We start from the raw sequence: 26,696 nt of genomic DNA, 5'->3' as shown, positions 1-26,696 counted from the left end.
AGCATCTTGTTAGGCCACACCTGTCAGGTGGATGGATTATCTTGTCAAAGGAGAAGTGCTCACTAACACGGATTTATTGAGAGAAATTTGAGAGAAATAAGCCTTCTGTGTGCATAGAAAAAGTCTTTTATTTCAACTCATAATATGGAAGCAAAACAAAATAAACAGGGAACATGAATTTTTAAAAAAACTCATACAGAAACAAGACCAGAGGGGGAATAGCCAAAGTTGTCTCTTACTGATATTTAGCTTTTTAATTATGAATGTGTGACTAACAATTATGAAGCCTGACATGACAAAGTGGTGCACACTGTATAACAAAGGCTGACAGGTGGCTTGCCTGTATGCAGGTATGATATATGAGGGCTTTAACATTAGTTGTGGTTAATGTTAAAAAAAAAAAAAAAAAGATCAAGGGAAAGGTTTCAGTGCTTGTGCTGTAAGTGACCATCTTCATTTTTATTAAGAGACATGAAAGATCATTTGGACAAATATCTGTTGTCCCAGTCAAAAGACAGCACCTTTTTGTCCTAGAGTTTGTTTACCTGGCTGTGGAAAACAAGCACCAAACACCTGAAAATTACAGTAACACTGTAGAAGTCTATGTGACATATTCTAAAAATACTTGAGGGTCCTAAATGCCTGCCATCAACACACAAACTGTAATCTGTAATTTTGCATGATTTCACACCACATTCCCAGACTGACTGTATTTCAGTTTTAATTGCCACTCATGTCGGCTGTTTGAATTTCTATTTTAACCACACAAATTATGTTTTTTCTTTAAATCTGACACTCAAGATGAGAAAACAGCATTGCATTTCTATGAAACCGTATTGGTTCAATAAACATTTTCAACTTTTTTTTGTAGATCTTTCTCATGTTATCACTGACGTCAACACATTATGGTCAGGGAAGAAGTGAAGACTGATGTCAATAATACGTTACATGTCTGACTGAATGTACCCTAAATGATGAAGTGACAGTACTTTATAGTATTGGTAAAATAAGTATTTGAAAGATCTGCAGTAACTGTATACTGTAGTATAACACAGGACAGATCTCTTGAAATATTTCTTAGACTCTTCTTCTCAGTGTTTTTCCTATTTTATATGAATATTTTCATGGGAAACTCGTCTCCTTTTTTCAATAGTTTCTATATAATGTGACTCCAAATCAATACTGAATTGTATTACTACACTGGACAAATGAAATACCTCTTTCTATTGGAATTATCGGATTACATTACATCTTAATATTCGTCTTTCATTTACAGTGCACATCACACTACCAATACCAGCTCTGCAGGAACAGGAACAGGAAGCGACAGTCTCAGGATGATCAGTATGTTAACTTGGAGAGTCAAGAATTTGGAATATGTATGAAATTGTGACTTACAAATAACTCGGTACTTGTATGACTTAAAAAACATACAGTGACTTTAATATTAAAAACAAAACTAAAAATAATATTTTATTCCCCTACCGGGAAGCTTGTTGAGGTGAGCAGCGCACACACACACACACACACACACACACGTTTTCTTACAGTTGACAATAACTCTCACATTTTGTACAACAAATGTTAGTCATCTAAAGTATTTATTAAATGACTACAAAAAAAATTATATTTCATGAGAATTTTGACAAAACAACAGCTTTAACTGTCAATATCATGGCTTCATTCAAACTCAGTTACAAACAGTAAACACACTACAAAGTGCTAAAGTTGCAGAAAAAAAATTCAAGATGCAGTTTACACATTTCATCCATACAGTCTCCAATATGGCCGACATGCATACAAACATCATTAACCTCTCTATACTCTAACTTGCAAACTGTATTTTTAAGTGGAACAGGTAGCTTAGGACTGACATGTCTGACTTATAGATGAGGTGATTAGTAAAAACTCAATTTTGCATAATTTCCCCAAAAAAGGAAGTCACAGTTAATGTCGCCTGTGCTTGGAGCTTGCAGACGACCTCCATCCCCACAGCTTAAAAGAAAAGTTCAAGTGCACCGAGCGCCTCCGTCTCCATCTCAGTCGGCTGCTGAGCCACAGCCTGCGTAAGAAACTCATCCAGGAAGTTTTCAGTGTTGGGCCCGTTCACAACGGTGTTCGTCTGTGACGCATCACGAGTGGCGTAAACCCCACAGTCCAGGCGGTCGACTCCATCTTGCCCGTTGGCAATCATCTCGAGGAAGCCAGTGCTGTCTGGTGACAGATTGCTGGCCGTCGTTGCAGGCGAGAGCAAGTCCGAGAGAATCTCGTCGCAGTTGGAGCCGTCATAGGTGCTGGAGGTGACTGTGTTAGGAGAGCCCAGGTCAGTGCTGTCAGGTCGGCTCGCTCCCCCATGATGACCCAACAGTTCATTCAACTTAGCGAGCTTCTTCTTCTTTGCCTTCAGTTTCTTCATCAGCTTGTACCTGAGGGCTTCAGTGTCGCTGAGACCTGGAGGAAGCTTTGAGGTTTGGTGGCTTTGCTTCTTTGAGGAGGATATTTCAGGAAACTTCTTCACTCCGAGTGCAGGAAGTGATGTACCAGACATCGCCGTAGTGTTCATTAGTGGTTTCTGGCGGTCAGAAGTGATGGATTGACAGAACTTTGATTTGCCATTAAGAAGTGCAGGTGACGGGAGCGGACTTGGGGTGTTTGAGCTCGTTGCGCCGAATGCGCCGTACATTTCTGCAGCTTTCAGCGGGAGACCCTCACTTTCCTCTGTCCTGAGCTGTGGTTTAGGGAAGAGTACGGCAGGAGACTGCTGTCTTCTCACTGGGTTGGGGGTCGAGTGAGTAGGAGGAGTGGGCTTTATTTGCCTGACTGAAGAGGGTGTGCGTGTGGGGGGGGGTTTAGCAATGGACTTGTGAACATGGTTTAGTGGGTGTTTGCTGAGCAGGAAGGACCAGCGTGCGTTCTGATCTAGTGATGGCTGCGTCGTGGGACTGGCGGTATCTGTAGAAGACACAGGCGACACTTGCTGTGTAGTTTCAACAGGTGGTGCGTTGTCCTGAGCAGCAGCGTCCACAGGTTTGTTACTGTTACTTGAAGGCTCTGAAGACGCAGGTGGTGAAACAGGTGGAGCTGCTTTTGTCCTGGCTGCCTTTTTCCCTTTTTGTTGTTTGCTGACAGTTTTGCTTTTGGCCATCGCCCGGCCTCGTCCTCTTCTGGCATCGGGCACGAATGTGGGATCGCTGGACGAGCCATCATCAGATTCAGGTTCAGACGAGTTGGAGGTGGCGCGGAAATCGTTGTCACGGCCCTGAGACATATCGCTATCTAATACAACAGAGGAACTATCCGGTGTTTCATTCCTTCTGGGAACACTCGGATCCTGAGTTTGTTCGTCGTCATTTAGAGGTTGTATTTCTGAATCTGCTTTTAATTCTACCAGTGTGAGAGTAATAATGTCACTGTGGGTGAGGCCCTCAAAGGTGTCAAGCAGCGTCGTGGAACCGATCGATGTATCAACACCAGCTGTAACCGTTGTGTCCATGACGTTGCTGCTGTCGCCAGAGAGTGCACAGACAATGTCAGTGTCATTCTGCGAGATTAGAAGAGACTGATCTGGAGTGCAAGCCAACTGTTCATCTGCTACTAAGTCAGATTCAGTCCCATTCATCCCATGTTTGGATGGGGGGGCTTCAGCAAATGTGCTGGAGGGAGAACAGGCACAAGGCTCTTTATCCTCTTCCGCCTCCCAGAAGACTATATGCATCTCCTGAGCGGGAACCGGCAGCTTCCGATGGATCTTACAATCGGGATGTTTCAAGTCGTCAAATTCCAGCCACGACCCTGCAAGAAAGACACACGACAATACACAGTTACAACAAAGACACAAAGAAAAACAGCATGTGCAAAATGAACGCTTATACCGATTCATGTTTGGATTCTGATGACCAACTACAAAGTCAGGGTTGATCAATTATCAACTCACCAATAATTATCAGCTAATGACATTATTTAAAAAATGTATATGCCAACCAAGAAAAAACATCATTGGGGCTAATAATCTCTTTTCCAAGTGCATCCTAGTCAAGACAGCAGCAGCACATAGAACAAAGCATCGATACTGCAAAACAAAAGGCAGACTTATAATAAAATAGGAAACACATGGAAAGAATAATCACTTGGATTGGTAAAATTTTATCTGACAAGCCACATATATACATCTTGTATAAATGACAATAAAACAAGTTGTAAATGGCTGGACTCTTCCTTAATTTAACATTACATAAATCGTCCAGCAGAATGTGCTGTTGGCAAACTACAATATAGAGGAATAAAACCTCAACATGACTCAACACTGAGAAAAAGTGTTTGTGAGTGCAAATGTAGCTTACAGGTTAACACATAGAAGCAAAAAACATCTGACTCTTGACTTCGGTTATCCGAGTAAAAACACTAACAATCCTTATAGGACTAAATAAGGCAAAGAATTAATGAAACATGCCAATTAACTGAAAGATTTTGTAGTGTCTTATCATGGAAAACAGTTAATTAACCCATGATGTGATGACTTTTTAAATACCTACCATCAGACTGACAAACCCAGGTGACAAAGTGCTTCAGGTGTTGGTTGTACTGTATGACAGTGGTGACCGAGTAGCGTTTCCCCTTGAAGTTGAAGGTGTAGATGGTGACATCATTGTCAGGAAGCCCCTCAACAAAGTGCAGTGCGAACACTGGAGGCACTCTAGATAACACAAAGAAGAGGTCTGGTTTAATGGCTGGGAGAGTGCAGACGTGGCAGACTTTCTCTAAACTAGCAGAGAAACCATCTGTATGAGCCAAACTTGAGACTGCAAATTTTTTTGTTGTGACCACTGAAATTTCAGGATAAATCTGTAATTTTGCAGACAATTAAAGTTTAAAGTTCATAACCCTGTTTCTACTAACAAATCAGGGTTACTGCACCGTTTTTGAAGTCAAATTTAATGCTTTTTAAGACATCAACAGAGAAAATTTAATACCCTTTCCACAGCAAAACAATGCGCATTAGGGCCGAGCTTCATGTTTTAAATAAATTTGACAATATAATAGGGATGTTTTTCTGGATAACTTTGTATCTCCATGTACTAATCATATGTAGAAATCATAAAATAATCAAATTAATGTAAAATGTGATGAACTCTGTCCCACTATTACACTTTACATTTGATAAAACTCTTTAAAAAAGAATTTTAATTAAAAATTTAATCACAATTTGCTTGGAATTGTTAATTTTGACAACACTGTCAAACAGTAAGGCTGCCCTGGTCGTTCTTGCACTCACAGAGTCGGCTGTAGTTCCTTCTCCACATACATTCACAGTATATCTGCCTTTCGTCCACTTTAAGTCCATTAAATCTGTAAACTCCAGCTGAGCGGTCAGCAAATTAAAGTCTGCTCCTCTCCATCATGATGTGGCTCTGCACTAAAAACACTATTATCCAGATTCTAGCAACTATCAAAAATAACAGAGAACTTTGTGTTTTCTCTGAAAACCCCTGACTAACTGTCTTTAGCTTAGCATCATCTGTACTGTTTTGTGTACTTCTTTAATCCTGTTACCTTCGTGAGAGCAGGCGGCCTGTGGAGAACTGTTCGAAACATTACCAGAAAAAGAAAAGAAACAGCAGGACTGGAGTGAGTCACGACCGTAGACCAAACCACACTTAAATTAGCCAATCCTGTGGGGAGATATTTATCACGCAACTAGGCATCATCTCAAAATTTAGGACCTATCATAATTAAAAATAAGACTTTTTAAAGACATTCTAGGACCTTAAATTCTTAAGGTCTTATTTAAAAGACTTTTATGGATCCGCAGGAACCCTGATGATGTATTAGCTGTTATTAATTTAATTCACCCTGACAATCTGATACTGTCACTTTAAGACAGAGCTCAACACTTGTAGGCAGACAATTAAAGTTAATTAGTTCATGCGTGGCGGAGCTGTTTTCTTACTCTGTCCTGTGGAGTACATTTTTGTTTTTCTGTTAAACTGTGGATTTCTGCTGGACTTAGAAATCAATGTGTGTATTTCTCAAATCATACAACTGTGGATAAATATGGAGACTGCAGCTTTGTCTCTATATAATCAGTAATTATGCAAAAGCTGTAAAAATCATTAATTAACCAAGGAATCAATTTACCCCCTATGCTTCTGCAACTCAAGTTTAATCATTTCCTGAGAGTAGGTGTAATTACTTTCCAAAACGGTGGTTTTGCTAATTTGAGGCAAATTCTGACTAAAAATCACTGAAATCCAGTGGTCTCAATATTCAGTTGTACAGCTTGGTATGTACAGGCAATAAATGTACAACACAAGGCAGACGTTCCCTCTTGGATCTGCCTGCACACACACTCATACTTTTGTTTAATTCTTACCTCTCCAGCATCAAAGTCCTGCTCTGATTCATCTTGCGGCACACGTTGCACGGAGCCAAGTGAACTGCGTGAAGTGGACGCCAATCAGGCACAATATTTGTGAAAGTGGGAAGAGTTTTCGTAGACCTGAAAAGAACAGCATGGAATACATTTAGGATTCACACTGTTTTACAAAAGATGAGCGTTTTCCAAAGGAAGTCCAAAAAACAAACAATATATTATAGAACAATTATATTTTTCCTTACAATTTTGTGTTCACATGTGAACAACAGATATTAGTTGTAGTATTATAGATAAGTATAATTGGGCTGCAATTAACAATATCATAATATCCTGTTTTGTCCAAATAACAGTCCAAATATATTCAGTTTACTATCATTTAAGATAAAAAAACATTGAATCATCACATCTAAGAAGCTAAAACCAGCAATTGTTTGGCATATTGGCGTAAAAAAATTACTGGTTATTTGATTATTAAAATAGTTGCAGATTAATTTTCTGTCAGAGGATTAATTGACAAATCGCTGCAGCTGTAAAATATAATATATAACACTTAACGTGGGGCTTGCAAGCAGCAGTCAGTTAGCGCTGAAGAATGTGTTGTGGTCACCTGTTGCTAATAAGACAGCTGACTGCTTTTCTGTTGTTTAAAAAGACTAAAACCATCTGTCTCAGCCATCCACCAGATTCTCCCAAAATAGTTTCAGTCACACAACTTCCACATAAGGTTGCTCAGGTTGTACAGCTATTATAAAATCACAGATGACTCAGAGTAGCATCATTTTAGATCATATTACCAAAGCACAACCACGTACTGTTACCCTGGAGAGAATATTTGTACTAGCAGGAGATAAAAATAGGTATAAAACTTCTAAGCAGTTCTGTACATTCTAAGTGGATTTAATGGGCAGATTGCAATATTTACCTCAACTTAATGAACTGATTACAAAAGATTAATCAACAATCCACTACACACAGTCACTTGTGTGGTGATAGATTAAGGGAAGAAAAAGAAATCACTAATTACAAGGAATTCATACATTTTGTCTTCAATGACTCATTAATTTATAGCTTTACTTTTCCTTCTCCAGGCCTTCATCCAGTTGCTATAGTAAGAAATGTATTCGTTCCAAGCATTACTTTCAACACAGTTACTTCCTGCGTGCGTTCAATCTCAACTGTCAAGCTTCTGGTTGAATAACTCGAAGCTCTAAAGCAAGTTTCAAAATTGCTCTAGACGACATGCCTCAGTGAATTGAGTCAAATGTGTCATATTTTAAATCACCTACCTCTCTTTTGTGGAAGTTTTGCATTCGCTGCACTTGAACTCCCAATGAAAGGTCGACTGAAAGAGAGGCTCCGCCCAAGAGTCCATGGCGAGCACAAGCGGCATAGCAAACACGGGAGTTTCCCTCTGACCTGAAAGACACAAATATTCAGCGGTTTTAGCATCATCACAGGTGCAAGCGCTGGGCGAGGCTGCGGTTTACAAACACTAAATTTGCGTCTGTACACCTGAATATGGCTAGTATGTCTCTTCTGGCTGCATCTAAACTGTATATGCACTGTTTCCTTCCCCCCTACATTTCTTTTTATAGAATGCAAAGAGTGACAATCACTAAGCAAGTTTGCAACAAGCTGGGAGAAATTCAGGTTTTGCATATCCAAATCTTCTGTTTCTATGAAATGATATAAGTTGCTTTGAAAGCGTAACTCTTGACCTTAGAGGAGACGTGCACATTGTGGTAAAGCTACATTATACAGAAACTACAACAAGACAGACTACTCCTTTATATTGCTTATTTTTCCCACTATTATCCATTGTGGAATTTAGCTATTTGAAATATAATATTCATGAACAGAAGGCCTGAGGGGCCCTGGGAGCATTCTGTTTTTGAGTCTGAAAAGCATGAGCTCAGACATCTCCCCCTTCCTCACTGCAGCTTAGCACATTTGCATGTTGTTCCAGATCTAACACTGCTATCCTATCAGTGCTGATGGCTTCAGAAATATAAAACATATTCATACTTTAAATCTTTCTATTTATTAAATCTTCAACTTTTTTCTTCTTTTTGAATCTCACACTTAAAAGAAAGAGTACAAATTCATGAAACTGACTAAAAAAAAATTACCCCAGTTAACCAATTCCTCATTTTTATATGAACCTTTTTGTTAATTAGCTAATTTATTCTAATGTGCCGAGAACTGGCAACGACTGTACACCAAGTTGAGAGAAAGAAGGGTAAGAGAGGGAAGGGTAAGAGCGATGATGTGCTGCTTAGCAACTCAAACTTTTTCTCTTCTTCTACTCTTGTCACATACAATAAAAATTAATTTTAAATCAAACAAAGTGTACACTGAATAAATCTCAAGTATTGTATAAATCCATTCAAGATGCATTTCTAAAATTGATTTACAATACATTATGGTGGAGATATCATCTCCTGGTACCAACACTCAGATTTGGTCACACCACATTTTGGCTGCTACTGGCTAGAATTGGTATGATCATTGAAAACATGCATGCTCACTGCAGATTCAGTACACGTTGATGAATGTGAAACCTGCATCTACAGTTTGAAAGTCTTGAATTGCCTCTGGGTACAGTAAGTCCACAGAAACAGATGATACTAATCAAGAAAGTCGAAAAATCTAAAAGAATGGGCAAACACCATGATTAAAACAGCTTCATACGAGCTTATGCTTAACAGGATGAATAGCAGAAACAAGAGTAAGGCACCGATTCGGATCTTTTCTGGACTCATATCACAATGACTGATAATGATCTGTTGCATGGATACTCTTCCTATGTTATGTTATTATTAGTATATCTCTTATACTACTGATTTATACTGTATTTTTTGTTTTTTATGCCACTGATGTTACATGTATTGTAAGCAACAAAGAATGTATATAATATAAATTTAAAAATTTAACCACAAAAAAAATAGAAAGTCAAAAATCATCTCTAATTCACCATACTGAATTCATTTTAACTTGGCTGATATGTGGTACTGTGTGCCCTCAGTGACGGATCTTACCCAGTTTGCAGCGTAGCTTGGGCTGCAGTAGTTTGAAAAGTGACATCCTGAGACTCTGTAGGTCTGAATTTGCCTTTTCCCGCACACGATTTGGCACCCTCACAGCACCATCTAGACAGAAACAACTTCAGATAAGTAAACTGCACACAAAAGCACAAAAACACTCAAGTTTGTTAGCAAGAATCGCATTATATCTATAAAAACACATATTTACTAGAGGTAGGTGGAAAAAAAAAATCGATTCACATGAGAATCTCGATTCATATCTCGTACTAAGAACCTTTTGAGGAACTCAGTCCCTCTACCGGCATTTCCACTGGAGGTACCAGGGTCTAGGGGGTAGGGGGATGGGAGGGGGGTTAGTACTTTCTAAAAGTACAGGAACTTTGTGGGTTTGCAGGGATGACTGTCGCTGATTGGCTAACACACACAGCGCGTGTGCTGCTTCATTCATAAAACAAGGAAATATTGATGTAGGACCAGTTTAGGATGAGGGGAAAACTTTGTTAAGGTTAACAAACAAAGCTAAACGAGAGCGAGAGAGCGAGACAGAGCTGCGGTGATCGAGCAAGGAGAGGGAGTGGCGGTAGAGAGAACAAAGCAGTGAAAGAAAAAACATTTTCTGATGGTTTCACAGCAGTTACGTTCTAAAGCAGAGATAAACACTCAGATGATTTATTGTGGAGACAGACACTCTTAGTTTCAGTTTCATTTTCCTCCTCTGCATTTCTCTTTTTCATTCATTCATTTGATCCGACTCATGCCGCAGTAAATACAAATACAAAGAACGGGACAAATCTGTGTTGTTGTTTCCTCATGTGTTAATACTGCCTCTCAAATACTGCCATCATTTTTAAATTCCTCATGGGTCTAATTTGCAAACAGGATTGCACAACAGGGACTTTAAAGTTCCAAGTTTAGTCCAAGATTAGTTCCTCTGGCTCTAAAGTACTGAATGCAGATATAACGGTGGGCACGAAGGCAGACACCTTGGACCTCCGCCTCCGCAGTTGACAGGAAATCAATTGACCTTAGCAGCCAAAGTTGGCCTTCTTGCGTCGTTTTTGCATGAACATCTGTATTATGCAAGTGCGTACTCCACTTGTGGCAGTAGGTAAGATACAGAGTCTATCTAAATTTTGTTGGCTTTTCTAAGTTTTTATTCAATGTTGTCTATCAAACTGTAATATATCAAAGAATCCAGCAAGTGTATGTATATAGAAAATACATTTGAAAATGCCAAGTGGCTCCAAGCATTTAACATCAGCAATTTTTGTCTCGTTATTGCAGGTCATGTAAGTGCTTTTTAAAAATATTTGTGTAAATGAACCTTGAATTTAAAATGGATACTGTACTGTTGAGTACAAACTGTTTGAATCATGTTACATTAGCTTGTTAATGGGCGACAGGAGTTAGTTGCTCAGATGCTCAGTCTGGCTAATGCCTAACTTAACATTTGAGCTTAGAGCTTGCAGTGTAGCATGCAGTTGACATTAGCCTGACTATAACCACAACTAACCATCTGTAGAAAAGGGTCTGGCTTAATCACTGTCCAGGAAATCAGCTCATAATGTAGGCTACTGTATGTGCATATTACTGGTTAAAGTCACTTAAACGACGATATCTTAAGTGTAAGATATGTTATTAATCAGGAAAGGATTCTGCTGAAGTCAGCGTATTAATGATGTAATTTGCAATTCATTTAATTTAGTTTCAGCTGTCAGAGTTGCTTCGCCCCTGTGCAGTTCTCTGTGGTGTTTCGGTGGATGATTTTAGCAAAAACACTGATTAATTCGTTGTTAAAGTCGAAGTGAAACCATTTTGCTGAACTGCAGATTAGCTGAAATCTGAATAGACTGTAATGACCAAATTGAATGGATGTTTTAATTCATATTAGATGAGCAATGAATGTTTGTTGCTAATGTATTAAACATTATCACTTAGTTTGGTAGAGGCTCTTTCTCAATGAGAGAACGAGCTGTTGCCGGCTAAATACCTCAAGACACTGATGCCTGTGATCACAGATCACCAACACAACACACGTACAGATTTATGGTTTTATTTTAGTTGTTTTTGTTATTTTGTCATATTAACTGTGTGTCTCTTTTATTTCAGTTCTTGTCTCTTCCCTGTGTTTGTATTTCACTCACTGACCTGAGTTACAACGATTATCGGAATGCACAGATTTGATTGGCTGAGTTGCGTCATGATCATCATGATTTACAACGTATGCAATTGGTCTGTGAGTTTCCTGGGCCGCTAAACCAGTGTTGTGTCGTTCAAAAATAGAAATGCTACGTCAAAATTGAATAGTTCTCAATTCGGCCTGAACAATTAATCAATTTTATAAATATCACAATATGGCCCACTGCGATTTTCAAATCACAGGAGGCAAAATATTTGTTAAAAGGCAAAATGTGTGTCAAAATACCATTTTGAGTTTAAGATTGTCCTGGCCTTCACATCATATTCTACAGACTTAAGATCCCCACAAAAATCACACCATCTTCGTCTTAATGTTTTTCAATGAAAATGAAAATAATGACAAAAGTAATCATTCCCTCTAATATCATATATCATATTGCAATATCAGTCAAAATAATCGCAATTAGATATTTTTTCAAAAAATCGCTCAGCCGTATTCTCAAGAATTTATTGTTTATATGTCCAGGTCCAGATAGGACGGTGTCTGGGTCTGGACCCGGACCACAGTCTGCCTATTAGGCACTAGTTGATGACTCAAAACAATTCCATGATACCGTAGGGTGTTATCGTACTTGCGCAGTGTGCAAGTGAAAATCATTAGTAGATGATATTGATATGAATGTGTGAAATTTTAGCAGCTGCAGAATGAATATAGGGGAAACACTGAGACATGACGTTAATAACACAGTGGAGCGCTACACCTCCCCCTCATTTTGTTATTCTCATACAGGCATGTAAGATGCTTTCAAATTAATTAATTAATGCAGTTAACTTTTCAAAATAAAAAGCCTGCAGACCATTTATCTTAATTGCCAGTTATGTTTCATATTGTATTTCAGTGGAATAAGGACACCAGCGAATGGTTCGGCACACAGTATACTGGAGCAAGAGACTGGAAATTGTGCCCCCTTTTCTTTTCATTCAATCGAGAATCGCTTCTGAATCAAATCGGACACCCGAGAACAGGAATCAAAAGATTCACATCCCTAATATTTACCAGTAAGTGAAGTTAAAGTGTTTTTCACACAATGGGATGTTTCTATTGACAGGAGTACAACATTTGTGCTAACCCCAAATTTTATCAATTTATATCGATAATTATCACGATAAATGTCAAATCATTATCTCTTTCCAGTTTAAAGGCTGATTTTTGCTCCAGAGTGAAAGTTGAAGAAACAGGATGTTTAATTGTGGTTTTAAACTATTCTTCATGGTCAACGTGACAAACACTTGTCAAACAGCTGAACATTTCATACATCTGAGGTAGCGGATAGCAGCAGTTAACCAGCCCCAGTAGCCAATGTGAGCCGACTCAGCCTCTCAGTTTAATTATATCAAACATTTGTTATATTTCTATTGAGGAAAATTGTATCAAGATAATTATTGTCATCATTTTATTGCCCAGCCCTACCCCAAATATTTTCTTTTTATGTAAACGTGACACACACCCAAATAATTAACAAAAATATATATACAATTTTTCTCAATTATTAGTTTTGGGTCATTTCATGCCAACTCACCCAGAATTCAGAATTTTTCCCAGTTCATGTCATGGATTTTCTTGAAGAAAAAAAAATCATGTAAATCACCTAAAAGCCTCACCAATTGCTTCTTTTTCAAAAGAGTGCAATCATAATTCATTTCATCATTGAGCAGTTTGACTGAAACTTGAAAGATCAACTTTTCCATTAGTGTGGGCCGTCTTCTTGTGACAGTTGGCTTCTTCTTCTTCTAGGCTGTTTCCAATAGAGCAGGGCTCCATGATCTCACTGTCACATTAAACTGCTTAATGATGACATGAATTATTATTGCACTCTTTTATACACACTTCTGGTTATGTTGCGACCCATTTTGCAATAATCCACCCAAACCTGTTTCAGGTGGGACTAGTCCAGACTTGCCTTCTTGTTATCTAATGCTGCTAGTTGATGATGTCAGAAGTTAGTTCAGAAAAGTTTGAATGGTGAAATAATACACGTATATTGAGCTAAGGAACTAAGATTAATATTTTGTTCAGACACCAGGAACAAGATGACATCTAGTATGCAACCAACAAGCCATTACAAGCTGTCACATGCAAATTTCCTGATGCCAATGAAAAATAGGCTCCAGGTATCACACAAAGATAGAAAACCTTGAAGTCAACATGGTACGAATATCTACTTATGAAATAAAATCACTGAATGTAACATTACAGTCAGTTTCAGAAAAGTACGAAAAAGCAGAATTTTTCCAAAAACTATTCTATGATGGAGTAATATAACATTTTTAAAGTTTTTATATATCTGCAATGAATATTAACACTTTCCTATAAAAAAGTTTCAAGGAAATTAAAATAATCCTTTTTGGGATTAAATATGGTTGCAAGAAAGTGAGAACTATTGTAATTTTTGAAAATTAAAGATACTTGTTCAGGTAAAATATTTATTTTAATTAATTTGATTACTGTAAAACACCCAGCAATGACTATTAACATGAATACATGTTGCAAATTATCCTTAGGGTTTCTTGGATGTTCAGTACAAATTTTAATCCAATCCAGTGAAAAATAAGCAATTGGTGAGGCTCAGAATACACATACAATTATTAAATTTAGCTCTGAGGGCCACACTTCAAAAATTCATGACTAAAAAAAGTATTTGGAGCTACAGGATTTTGCAGGGTCCCATGAATTTAATAGAAGTTTTCACATTTTTTTAAAGAAAATCCATGACATGAACTGGGAGGTCCTAGGTGAGTTGGTATGGAATGACCCTCTTCTCAATTACGAGGTGTCTAGAGATGCGTACTGTTTCAGTGTTATTCTTACACAGTTTGACGTATCCACGTCTGAAACATCTGCCACCACTGCAGCACAATGGAGGCGAGACACATTGCTGTTGTGCTTTTCAAATGTCATTTTTCGATATTTTGAACAGCACAAAGACCCATTCACGTCTGTTATTCTGGGGTTGCATCAGAAATCTCAATGGTGAATATCTTAAAACCTCGACTCCTTAAACCAAAACAATCTGCTGACTACAAACGACCATGGATATTTGAGACTCAACCTTTAATTGACAATACGTTCAACATGATCAATCAGGAAATTAAAATATTATATATTATAGCAAATGCAATACTCCCCCAAAAAAAATCACATATTTTTGAAATAAAATTATACTGAGAGGTATAATCTGTTTGACTTACCCCTGCCTGTCTGCTGGTGGACTTGGATGGCAGCACAAGCGTCTTCATATCCTTTAATCAGCTGCCACACAGATGAGCGCTGAGGCTCATCTTTAGGTTGACATGTTTTCAAGCTCTTACAGTTTACCAAAGCAACAAGCAGAGCATCCAGCCAACACAAGCTGTCGCTGTTCCTCCAGAAAGGCTGACTGAGCACAGATACAAGTACCTCTGACTCCGTTATTGAGGTAGAGGACAAATCTTCAGTTTCTGATTTAACACCTACTATATCCTTACGTGTGGTGATGTCGGCAGTCATTGATTTCTGCTCTGTCCTTGCTATCTGCTCATTCTGCTGAGGCGATGGTGTTTTGATTTCAGTTGAACAAATGTCCACATTTGTGAAGCTGGACTGATTGGAGTCCAGACTGCAGCGTTTGTTCAGCACCTCAGGAGTACTCTTCACCTGCCTGAAGTCTTCCTCTGCCTCTGATGTACCACAATGAGGAGAGAGCACTGGCTCTTCCCCATCAGCGGTGAAAAAGGCTTCTGAGGAGCTCTGCGGGTGTCCAGCTGAGGCTGTAGGAGAAGCAAGACCATCTGTACAGGCAGCATTCTCTGGTTTCCCTTTCTGAACATCTTCCCATCCTGTTGCCTCTGCAACTGGACAGTTGCTGTGGTATCCGTTTACCTTTCCACTGTCTGTCTTGGTTGCTGCATGTTGACCATTTACAGCACCATGCTCTGCTGGGCTGAGATGTGTGTCAGTGGCATTTTGTGGCCCAAAACTGTCAGGTTCACTTGAACGCAGACGTTTGGGTGAGGGTTTAATCACCTCTTCCTTTTCCATTGCAAAGGCATTTTTTCTTTTGTTTCCAACAGTGGGCTCCACAGGATCCAAGCTAGCCAAAACATCCTCCAAGGGCTGGCTGACCAGAGGGAAGAGGCACTGTGATGTTGGAATGACACGGAAAAGTTAAAAATGCAACTAAGAAGAAACACATGAAACATGGCTGTTCAGCTGAGTGCATCAGTGACAGCTGCACTGGGACGTACCTGTGGGTTTGTGCAGAGGGTGATTGACTCCTGGAGGTTGATGCGGTACGAGCGCAGAGCATAGTTCAGGCCCTTTGACGTGCACCAGGGACAACACTCCAGTGAAGCAGCTCTTTCGTGAACCTTCAGAAAAACATTAAGATTAAAGAAGGATGACATTAATAAAGCCTGGAGAATGCACAAAAGAGAATAATTTAATTCTTTTCACACCCTATGGTGGCTGCAAAAAAACATGACAGTCCTTCTCTAGAGCCAATAGAAATATGGTGCTGCAACATGACGGGCTCTGTGGAAGAGGACCCGCTCCCGATGTAGATACAAAAGGCTCATTCTAAGCTAACAAAAACAACAATTCTTATGTTTCAGGTAATCATACACTAATGAAAACATAGTTATGAGTATTATATTCCATTTCTAGCAATACACTCCCATAAATCTTACACACTGGTCCTTTAAAGGAACGTGCCAAGTTGGACAAAACTTGCATCTAATTTTCAACATTCATGCACATTAAATTTTAGCCTGCATATGTTTTCATTAGGATATATTTTTTTTTACCAACTACACTGCCATATTTCAGCATCACTGTCACCTCCCAGCCCCCTTCAGGAGCTTTCATTATTATATTCTTCTAATCACAGTAATACATGACTGTACACATGCATTAAGAGGTAGAAAAAAAAACAATTAGGAAGGTTTTACTTCAGTTACCTTGTAGAATTTGAGCATACAAGTGAGAGCAAGATTGTGGTTTTTGTTTTAACTTTGATTTCTTCTTATTAGTGAAGCTAAACAGCAAATGTAAAGTGGAATTTCATCAGTAGGTGTCAATTACATATAAAAGTACATGAAACTTTAAAGTAAATAGTAATAGCAAACCATTCTTTTCTTCCAAATAGATAAATATGGTAATAATTCAGTACACAGTTTCTCATAATGTATAGAACAATCTTTGAGTCCCAACATCATTACAGGCTTCAAGCCAAACCAAACCTTTCGCCTTTTACTAAAGATTTCCGTTTGTGTTTTTTTTTTTTCTTTTGTTTGATTTGGATTGGTACTGCCCAGTCACAGTATATTTCAAATATAATTCAGCTTTGCGCAAGTGACAACAGCGAGAGGAAAGCATAAGCTCTACTGACTTTTCCCAAATACCCCGCCAGTGGTGAGGCCAAAGCCCCCAAACCAGTGTCTTCACCAGTCATTGGCAAACTGCTGCTTCTCCTCTGGTCCAAAGCTTCCCGGTGCCATTCAACAAATATTACCATGTCACCGCAACCTGGCTCACCTCTGAAGGAGCTGAGGAGAAAAATACAGCACCACACGGGGCATGTTATTCAATGCCTACATGTGATGAAGGTACATGGAAAAGCAATCCACATTAGGGTTGGACCATAAGATATGTACTGTGTGACAAAAGACATTTGTCATCCGAGATTTTTCAATGTTTTTGTAGCGGTAACTTTCCCTTGGATATCTCAGGTTATATTACAGATTATGCTGTGAATTTATTAGTAAAAAAACTTTAGAGATTCATAAGATTTTTGCATCAATGCAGTTTCTCAGGTATTTAATTCACTTTATCTGCAAAACTGACATTCAAATCAGGTTAGATTTGTGGCTTCTCGTTTGAATTTCTGTAAAATTTAATCTATCATTGCTTATGTATATATTCACATACATTCATTTTTAACTAGAAATAAGCCAGAACTCAAGCTGTTTCTTAACAACGCAACTCCCTCAGCACTAGCCGGGTGTTTGCAGGTGCACACGTGGGACCACCAGCCACCTATATACACACACCGAAGGAGTCCATGCATTTAAATATAACGACAGCACACGAAACAAGTTTGTGATACATAACGACAGATTTAGTGTTAGGACAAGCGTTACATTAACGTTATTTTAATCATACAGCAAAACATCTCAAACACTTTATAATTTGAACTCCACTTAAGAGCAAGATCGTGTAACGTTGCGAATATAATGCAAAGCGTCAATTTCCCATCAGCTAGCTAATGCATTAACGCTAGGTTGACTTGTAATGAAACCAATGAAAGCTACTGTTGAGATAAACTCCGTTAACAAGCGCTCCCAACTACAAACTATCGGCTCCGGTGCCTGGCGGCTAGCATGCTAACATTAGCCTTGAAGCAGGAGACATCAATTCAGTCGCTACCGAGCAGTCTTTCCAGTTTCACTGAATAAAAATGATACGTACCGAAACCAAACTTAAATTATATTTGACATTACGACGCTGATCAGCGAAATCCATCCAAACGGAGATGTATTCAATAACTTAATCCCCGCCAGCGGAGTGATCCCATGTGTTCGTGTCACAAACGTTCTTGTTCCGCCGCTCGCCAGCGCCTGTGCAGCGAGCTTTGTCTTCCCCCCCTCTCTGAGGGACAATGGTTCCGCAGGTTACTGCCCCCATTTGGTAGTTCAAGTGAACTGCAGCCACACTCTGCACTCGAGTTATTGTTCATGTTGGTGCGGTAGGTTTGCTTTGGCACTGCCCATGAAACCATTGCCAGTCGGTGCGAGTCAATGAACATGAAAGTGTTCAAAGACGAGTCACATTTATTATTATTATTATTATTATTATTATTATTATTATTATTATTATTATTATTATTAGTAGTAGTAGTAGTAGTAGTAGTAGTAGTAGTAGTAGTTAGATAGATAGATAGATAGGTAGATAGATACTTTATTAATCCCAAAAGGGAAATTAAAATGTTACAGCAGCCAACAATGAGATAAAAAAAAAAAAACATTTAGGTAAAAAAGGTAAAAGAAACAAATGCAATTAAAGACCAACTTATATACAATAACTAAATAAACTAACTCAAATATAAACAAAAATAAATAGAACAAAAAAACAGGATGGTCAGGTGGATATAGCTAGAGCAGTAAGGTGCATGATTGTCCATGGATGTCAGAACTGAGTGTACTAAATATTGATACCTGAATAATCTCTACAATATAGAAGGGAAACAAATAAACAGTTTAAAATAGGCTAGAGGTTCAACTGCAATTCTAATTTTAATATCAGTTATTTTTTAATGATGACAACATCACATCTTACAAGGGCCTACAGTGGTTTTAAATAGGTTTAGTCTAAATTCAGAAGAACCAGAGACAGCAGGACTGATATATTTTACACTGATACAGAAAAGCAAGCAACCTTTCACATTTTTTGAAACTGTATTAAAAAATGTTTACTTGAGACTAAAACGATTAATTAATTGTCAAAATTGAAAGTGGTGAGCCAAATTTTCTGCTTTGTTATTTCAGATGTGAAATATTCAAATTTCTCCCTCATTTAGTCTGTAGTTTATCTGGTTTTGTGCACAAGGCTGACTATTTATTTATTTATTTATTTATTTATTTATTTATGTGGACCTACTGTGCATGGCTTTGGGATAAGTAGAAGGGGGGAGTTGGTTGGATGGGGGTGGGATATGTCCCTCACTCTGATTCTATAATACAGCCCAGCTCTCACACCTCCTGCTCTTGTAACCCCCAACCAACTCACACACACACACACACACAACACACAGCACACGCACGTCTCCCTTTTTTACACCACCCAATCCCGCCTCCTGCATGTGCCCTCCTCCCTTAAGCCCCTCCTGTATGTGCTGCTCTCCTGTCCTCTATTTTTCCTCTTGATGACAAAATGAATTTGCATATTTTTCCCAGGGAGCGCTCATTAGAATGCATAAACCGGCGGCCTCCTCGCCTCATGAGCAGGCTATAGCTTTCTGCCGTGGCATCTCCTGATGCAAAATGAGACACACAAACAGGCAGCATCACAGGCAGACATGTGGCTTGAGTCTGGGTTGTGATTGGCATTTGGAATCAGTTCACCCTTCCCATTCTTAATTCAAGGATAAGAATAAACTCTGTGTCAGCCATTTTTCTTTGTTTCTATATTAGCTGCTAAGCAGAAGCATATTTATTAGATGTTTCTTCATGAAATGTACAAAGAAATAATTATACATTTATTAGGCACATGTGACTACAAGATTATCTTCAGTGGGCATATGACTGCATTTTGCAAATCATAGTGAACCATGGACATTTTCTTTATTTTAGCACCCCACCCCCCACTACCACAAACAAGAATTTATAATCAGATAATAACATCATCCACTTTGAGCAAAGTAAGCTATTAATTTTGAGAAAGGCCCTTTTCATAGTCTGAAATCATAGTCTCATCATATTAGTGGCCTATTCACTGGATACCCATTTTACATCTATGCACAGTTTATATATATGGAGATATATATAAATATATAAGTTTGACCCAATGGTGGCGCTAGAGCTTGGGTCACGAGGTCAAAAAATTAGTCAGTTTCTACATCCTGGAAATGTAAATCTGAAAAGCCCAGATGCTGTTTGCACAATTCTTCTCTATGCTATAACCCTTAGTTATGCTATATTATACTATAATAATACATGATGCACAGCAGGTTTTGTTTCTGTGTGAGTTACAAGTAAGAGGATACCATAATAGCACAGTTCATGGGAGAGACACGCATTGTAGAAAATCATCTGTCTGATGGTGGCGCTACAGCAAGGTCACAGGGTTATCCAACTCATTAGGGTTATTCGGATAGCATGAACGTGCACAGCAAGATTCACATCAATGTAACCTTAGTTTTCAACATCTGTTGTTGATCAGACAAACAAATACAATCATATGACCTCTTGAAATCTCTACATAGGGCTAATGAAACTAATTGTTCGACTGTATGACAACAACACAACAAAATGTGGTTTTAGAGTGCTGATGACTTTGTATCAGATATGCAAATGAGAGGAACTGAATCCAGTAATATATATATTATATTCTCTAAGGCAATCTGTATTATATCAATCAATATTGTAAAGTTGGTGGATAACATTAGTTTCAGTATAACATTATTTATTAATCTGGACAAACACAACTTGCAACTCACAAAAAAGTCCCGAATATAATATGGCTGGCTATAGTGGGTTGCATTAAAATGAATGCATTCCTCACTGTTATCTTTTTTCCTATTTAAGCATATTATAATTTAGGGCTTTAACCATTTAATTGCACAGAACAATGTGTGAAAAGTGCCTTAATGCTATACTACGAACCTGTTTCATCTATGGGACGTGCAATTAGCAATTAAATTTGAATACATAATTGCAAAACAACAGGCCTGCACATCTCACTTTGTAAATAAATAAATAAATAAATAAATAAATAAAAATCTTGTAGACTTAGATTATTGCCAAATTCCTCCCTTAACTATAAATTGCTTTATCCCCTTACTTTGGTTTAAGCTGAACAGTAGCTCTTTGATCTCCTTAAGTCTGTGATTTAATTGAGGATGAGCACTCTCATCTTTCAGTCAGCTACTGTATATGAAGCATGTAAAAACAAAAGTCAAGAAAAAAAAGATAGAGAAATATAAAAGCAACCTCGTGGCCTTAAATGTATTTATCATGATTTGATATCTGGTGCTACATTCATGTCTTAATAAGGGGCTGCAGGGACATAAGTAAACATAGCTATAACACAAAATGAGTGCCTGCTTAAAATGATTATTAGGAATACTTGTCAGATAGAATAAGAAAACACTGTGTGGCAAAGTCAGTGAAGTGACTTTTTCCCAATAATAAGCTGAAAATGAAAATCACGGTATACACAGCGATTAAATGGCAGACCCTTAACTAAATTGCTATTGTGTTATCATCCTAACTCTGAGCCAAATCATTTAAAATTTCATATCCAGCACGTAACAACCCCGTACTGGACGAGCAGAGCGCTTCTTGTGTCTTTTACGCGTGGAGAAAGCGATCTTCTCCACACGCATTTTCAAAGTCATAAATTGCAAATAAGCTCACGTGTATTGGAGGCGAATGTACAATAGAGCAGGCTCATGGAGTGAGGAGCAGCCCGTCCAACACAATCGCACAACATTTCACAGCTGCCTCGTTCACTGACTACAAGCGCTGCACGATGTCTCATTCATTTAACTTGCCTACTGTACACTGCGCTTCAACGTAGTGAATTCAATACTATGGCAAACACACTACACTACTACCAGCTCCAGCATGCTCAGACAGAAATGTTTTCGTATCCACGCGCCTCGGAAAACTTCAGTGACGTTTCGCAAAAGACAGCCAATGGGACCTCGTCTTCTATTAGGACAATGAAAACCCGCTGCCCAATCAGAGAAGCGCCAGACCGGGCGCTGGCCAATGGCGTGCGAGCCCCGCCGAGAGTAATGTTAGAGAGCTGAGGAGTGAAGACACTGCGTATCGCCTGTGCTGCCTCACACACAGCCATTGCAGAGAGCATTGAGATCCAGCGATAGTCCCTTGGTAAGTACCACACACACACACATACACACACACACACATACGAAAATCCGAAGTGTCTCTAAATGATGAAAATGACGATAACATTCACAAATATCTTACTTATGTGTCTGCCACAACCTAATGTGAAACCTTTAGCAGTTTATGAAGATTTTTTATTGCGGGGGGAACCGTTAAAACAACAACAACAAAAGAAAAAAAACAGCCGGCGTTAAGCAGGTAGCGTTACTCTGCCTGGGAGTGTGGACCCAGACGCTCCATTTAAAAAAGGGGAGAAATTAATATTAGCTTTGACTAAATTCGACGATAACCGTTGATTTTGTTAAATACGAATAATTTTGTATATTACTGTCGTGTCGTTGTTCACAAAATGGAGTCTAATCACTCGTCGGTTATCGCGTAAAAATTCAGGAATGTCTCGCGGACAACACGGTTAGCGACAATGGTAGAAGACTCGCCGTTAAGCTAGCCATTGCAGTGCATTGCGAAGCTGAACGCCTGTCATGTGAAGACTGTGGGCAGCGAGCGGCTGTGGAAAGGGGCATTTAAAATTCATGAAAACATGAGAAAAAGAAAGACCGTCTGAAAATACACATAGACATATGTTTGTTTGCCACAATTCGCCCTGCAAGACGATGAAAAAATTACCTCACGATCTGCGCTTTACTGTAATGGCTGACTGTATTCGCATAGGAAACAAGGCAGCGAGGCAAATGGGAAGCCAGTGACAAGAGGCGCAGTTCGGTTCAACTTTTTCTAACCGTGTTTTCTCGAAAAACAATCCCGTAACTATAAGATGTAACGACGGCAAAAGAAAGTTCAATCCTTCGTGGTTCTAACGACGCCCTTGTGAGATTTTTCCGATGCTCGGAAGACGTTTAAATCCGGGGTTGAAACAGAGTGGTCGCCGCGGTCGCTCTGCCCTCTATTGCATGCAGTGCAATGGCTGTGCGTTGACACAAAGAGAAGGAGCCATATTCTCCATGTTAGTGGATGAAGACGAGCGGCCATTAGGAGCTCATAGAAACCAAGGCAGTAGCACAGCCCGCTCATAGACTCAGTACAGACCCAATGTATTACTATACAAGGCGGCTAGTGCAATAGGAATCAATCGGGGAAATATTTTGTACAGATCACCGGCTTTCTAGACATATTTGTCGTGTTGCAAAGCGAACTGGGAGGCGGGAGGAGACATTTGAGGGGGACTTTCTTTCATGAAGAAGGCATTCTCACAAAATGGAAGAAGAAATATTGCCGTCGTTGCTGACCTCCTTTTCCTCAACGAGAGCCTATGCGCCATTACTACTTCGGTCGACGCAGCTTAGTTGGGAGTTACAATAGCATTTAATGGGGAAATGTAAAGGGGAAAAATACGAGTTTTGATGGGTTTAGCAAATCATGCCGAATTATTTACAGGATCACAGACATGGAAGACTTGATATAGGACGAGTGTTAAATCGCATCGAATAACAGTTTAAGTGTTATATTTTCAATAAATACGTTTTTATGTGTGATTTGTGTCTTTTTTGTGTCAAAGTTATTTGTTTGATGAAAACATGAACATGAATGAAATGGGTGGTTTCCGAGGGCCTTTTTTAATGCAGTTGAGATTTTAGGATTTTTTTTTTTTTTTTTTTTTTTTTTTTTTTTGCAAAGACAAGTCATTTAAAAAAAAGTCCACTGTTTAAGTCCCACAGTGGTCTGTGGTTTATGTTATGTACTTGAACTTAGGGAACTTTTGCAGTTAGATGAGAAAGTGATACGGACCGCGAACTATTACTGAAAGAAAAAAAATATTTTGTACATATATGTATATTTATGGATTTTGACGAGATTTCCTTCTTGAATTCATGTTTAGTCAGTTTTAAGCCACCATAATGGGAGTTAACCACGGAGTTTTATATAAAGGCCACAGTACAGATTGCATCAATAAATAAAGCCATTTTCATCGCATCAGCTCCGTCTGTGCTGGACGGTTTTGTTTTAGCAGACTGCAATAACGGGTCCTAACTTAGTGGGCGGGTCAATTAAATAGTGCCATCAATACCAGTGCTCATTCTATGAGCCTGGGAGGTGGGTAAGAGCAGTAATAGCAAACACATCTAACATTTACATGCAATTAACATAATATAATTTTACATATGAGTTGAAAATATAATTAATTAACAATTTTTATTTTTTTTTTAGAAAACAGCTTTTAGCAGAGTGCCCCAACCAAATATCCACCCATTCCACTTCTCAAAAGAAACATTAATATACAATTACATAATTGCACATTTAATCTATATTTGAAACATTTGTTTTAGAAATTGCCGCCAGGATGGGGAAAGATCCAACCAAGCCGAGGGGCAAGATGTCCTCCTATGCCTATTTTGTCCAGACCTGTCGGGAGGAGCACAAGAAGAAACACCCTGATGCTTCGGTTAACTTTGCGGAGTTCTCCAAGAAGTGCTCCGAGCGATGGAAGGTATGTATGATGATGTCATAAACTTGTAGTCTTGATGCAACTCTTAACTGATGTATATCAGGATAATTCAGACGCATGATTGTGTTGGATGATTTTATATGTATAGTACTTAAATACAGATGTTCACGTTGTAAAATGAGTAAGAAAACAACCTGGGTGTTGCCACAGCTGGTACCAATAGCTAGTTGTCTCTCTGTTTTCAGACAATGTCTGCTAAGGAGAAGGGCAAATTTGAGGACCTGGCTAGACAGGACAAGGCGCGTTATGAGAGGGAGATGATGAGCTACGTTCCAGTCAGGGGAGGAAAGAAGAAGAAGTTCAAGGACCCCAATGCCCCCAAGAGACCCCCGTAAGTATTACAAGTCTACACTTAATGATTTCATAACCTTTTGCAATTGAAATACAGTGTAGCAGAACAAAACAAATCTGAATCATAGGCGGCTGACTCATGTTGACACAATGTCGAACATGTCATGTTGGATAAATGACAAGCTCATTCTTTTTCCCGCTTTCTGTCCAGATCTGCCTTCTTCATCTTCTGCTCAGAGTTCCGCCCTAAGGTCAAAGGGGAGAGCCCTGGTCTGTCCATTGGAGATGTTGCCAAGCGGCTGGGCGAGATGTGGAATGGCACCGCTGCAGAGGACAAGCAGCCCTATGAGAAAAAGGCCGCTAAGCTGAAGGAGAAGTATGAGAAGGTAAAGAAACGGTGATCAGTTGTATTGATGATGCCAGGGGAAACTTATGTTGTGCTCTTCATCCTTGTCAAGCTTTAAATACAAATATTACGAACAGTGTTGGGGTCTCAACAGTTTTAAAAAAAAAAAACCTTCATTCCTTCATCACAGGACATTGCAGCATATCGCGCTAAGGGCAAAACAGGCGGCGGAGCACCAGGAAAAGCCCCTGCCAAGGCGGTGGAGAAGAAGGATGATGACGATGATGATGATGACGAGGATGACGAGGAGGAGGAGGACGATGATGATGAGGATGATGATGAGTAGATGGCGGTTGACATATATAGTGGTCATTTTCTTGTTTATAAAGCATTTAACCCCCTTGTACACACTTCACTTACTGAAAGGAAATACATTAGTATCCAAGGGGTAAAAAAAAACAACAAAAAAGGCTGTGTATATCAGTTGTTTTTATGCTGTACAGTTTTTTTCTCCTTTTTGTATAGTTAACACTACACAAGTATCGTGTCTGTGTCTTTCTGCCAGTCTTATTTTTTCCAGTGTTAGTTCCTAGACCACTATCCTGCCTGGTACAGTGTCAAGGGGTGGGCTTACAGTATTTACCCTAGCTAGAGGTGCACAGCACATAAAAAAACATTCTGAGTTAGATCTGAGTGTTCCTTCTTTTTTTTCCTTTTTTGTTTTCTGTGTGTTTTTATTTTAAATGACATGTTATCAAAAATTGACGTATCACAGTTGTTTTACTGATCTTTATGTACCACTGTAATAGCAAAAATAAGAAAAAAACGCCTTGTTTATTGTTGAAATTTAAATTGCTTCTGATGTCAATAAACATTTTTTTTTTAATAAATTTGATTTGTTGTTTTTGTGTCCAAGTGAAAATATTGAAGGTATTGCTCATTGTCCTTCAAGGTTCCTTCTCCCAAGATGAAATGGGCCCCACATGTTTTGGTAGAAGCAGACTAGTTTAAGTGAATAGTAATACACAATAAACAAGTAAAAACTACAATATGGCTGGTCCAGAAGAGTACAAGGAAAGAAGTATTCACCAGAATATAATGCTCTGTAAAGCCGTCATCACTGCAGCCACAATCAATGGAATACAATTAAATTTAAAACAATTAAAACATAATAAATGATCAAAGTATGATGCAACAGTGTACCACTGCTTCTGAAACAAATAGTCATCACTGAGACTATCCTTCTCAGTAAATGTTCCAAGACCTAAGAGTCATTCATTTTGATCTTAGGAGGTGAGATTTGTGTGTTAACTTGCATCGCTTCCTACTCAGTAAATTTGAGTTGACATGTCAGTGCCCGGAGACGATTAA

General features: G+C 38.8%; 2 protein-coding genes across 3 annotated transcripts; one reads left to right on the top strand and one right to left on the bottom strand.

Annotated features, from left to right (window-relative positions):
- Window positions 1–1,582: 1,582 nt before the first annotated feature.
- uspl1 (ubiquitin specific peptidase like 1) lies at window positions 1,583–18,220 on the bottom strand. Of its 2 annotated transcripts, XM_042430848.1 has the most exons (9): window positions 18,062–18,220; window positions 16,983–17,139; window positions 15,841–15,963; window positions 14,806–15,733; window positions 9,412–9,522; window positions 7,660–7,789; window positions 6,371–6,496; window positions 4,533–4,693; window positions 1,583–3,792 (listed from the first exon to the last, which is right to left on the bottom strand). In XM_042430848.1, the coding sequence occupies exons 2-9, from the start codon at window positions 17,106–17,108 to the stop codon at window positions 1,997–1,999; spliced, it is 3,501 nt and encodes a 1,166-aa protein (XP_042286782.1). In that variant the 5' UTR covers window positions 17,109–17,139; window positions 18,062–18,220; the 3' UTR covers window positions 1,583–1,996. The 2 variants fall into 2 exon arrangements, with proteins under 2 accessions (XP_042286782.1, XP_042286783.1); XM_042430849.1 differs by lacking the exon at window positions 18,062–18,220 and having other exon boundaries at window positions 16,552–17,072.
- A 3,880-nt stretch (window positions 18,221–22,100) lies between these two features.
- hmgb1a (high mobility group box 1a) lies at window positions 22,101–26,215 on the top strand. Its single transcript, XM_042432095.1, has 5 exons — window positions 22,101–22,206; window positions 24,510–24,670; window positions 24,874–25,019; window positions 25,191–25,365; window positions 25,516–26,215. Exons 2-5 carry the CDS (start codon window positions 24,524–24,526, stop codon window positions 25,669–25,671), a joined length of 624 nt encoding a protein of 207 aa, XP_042288029.1. The 5' UTR covers window positions 22,101–22,206; window positions 24,510–24,523; the 3' UTR covers window positions 25,672–26,215.
- Window positions 26,216–26,696: the final 481 nt, after the last annotated feature.

Source organism: Thunnus maccoyii, chromosome 13 (genome assembly GCF_910596095.1).
Source record: "Thunnus maccoyii chromosome 13, fThuMac1.1, whole genome shotgun sequence".
In the NCBI taxonomy this organism is placed as follows: Eukaryota; Metazoa; Chordata; class Actinopteri; order Scombriformes; family Scombridae; genus Thunnus; species Thunnus maccoyii.
This window is presented reverse-complemented; position numbering and strand designations above follow the sequence as displayed.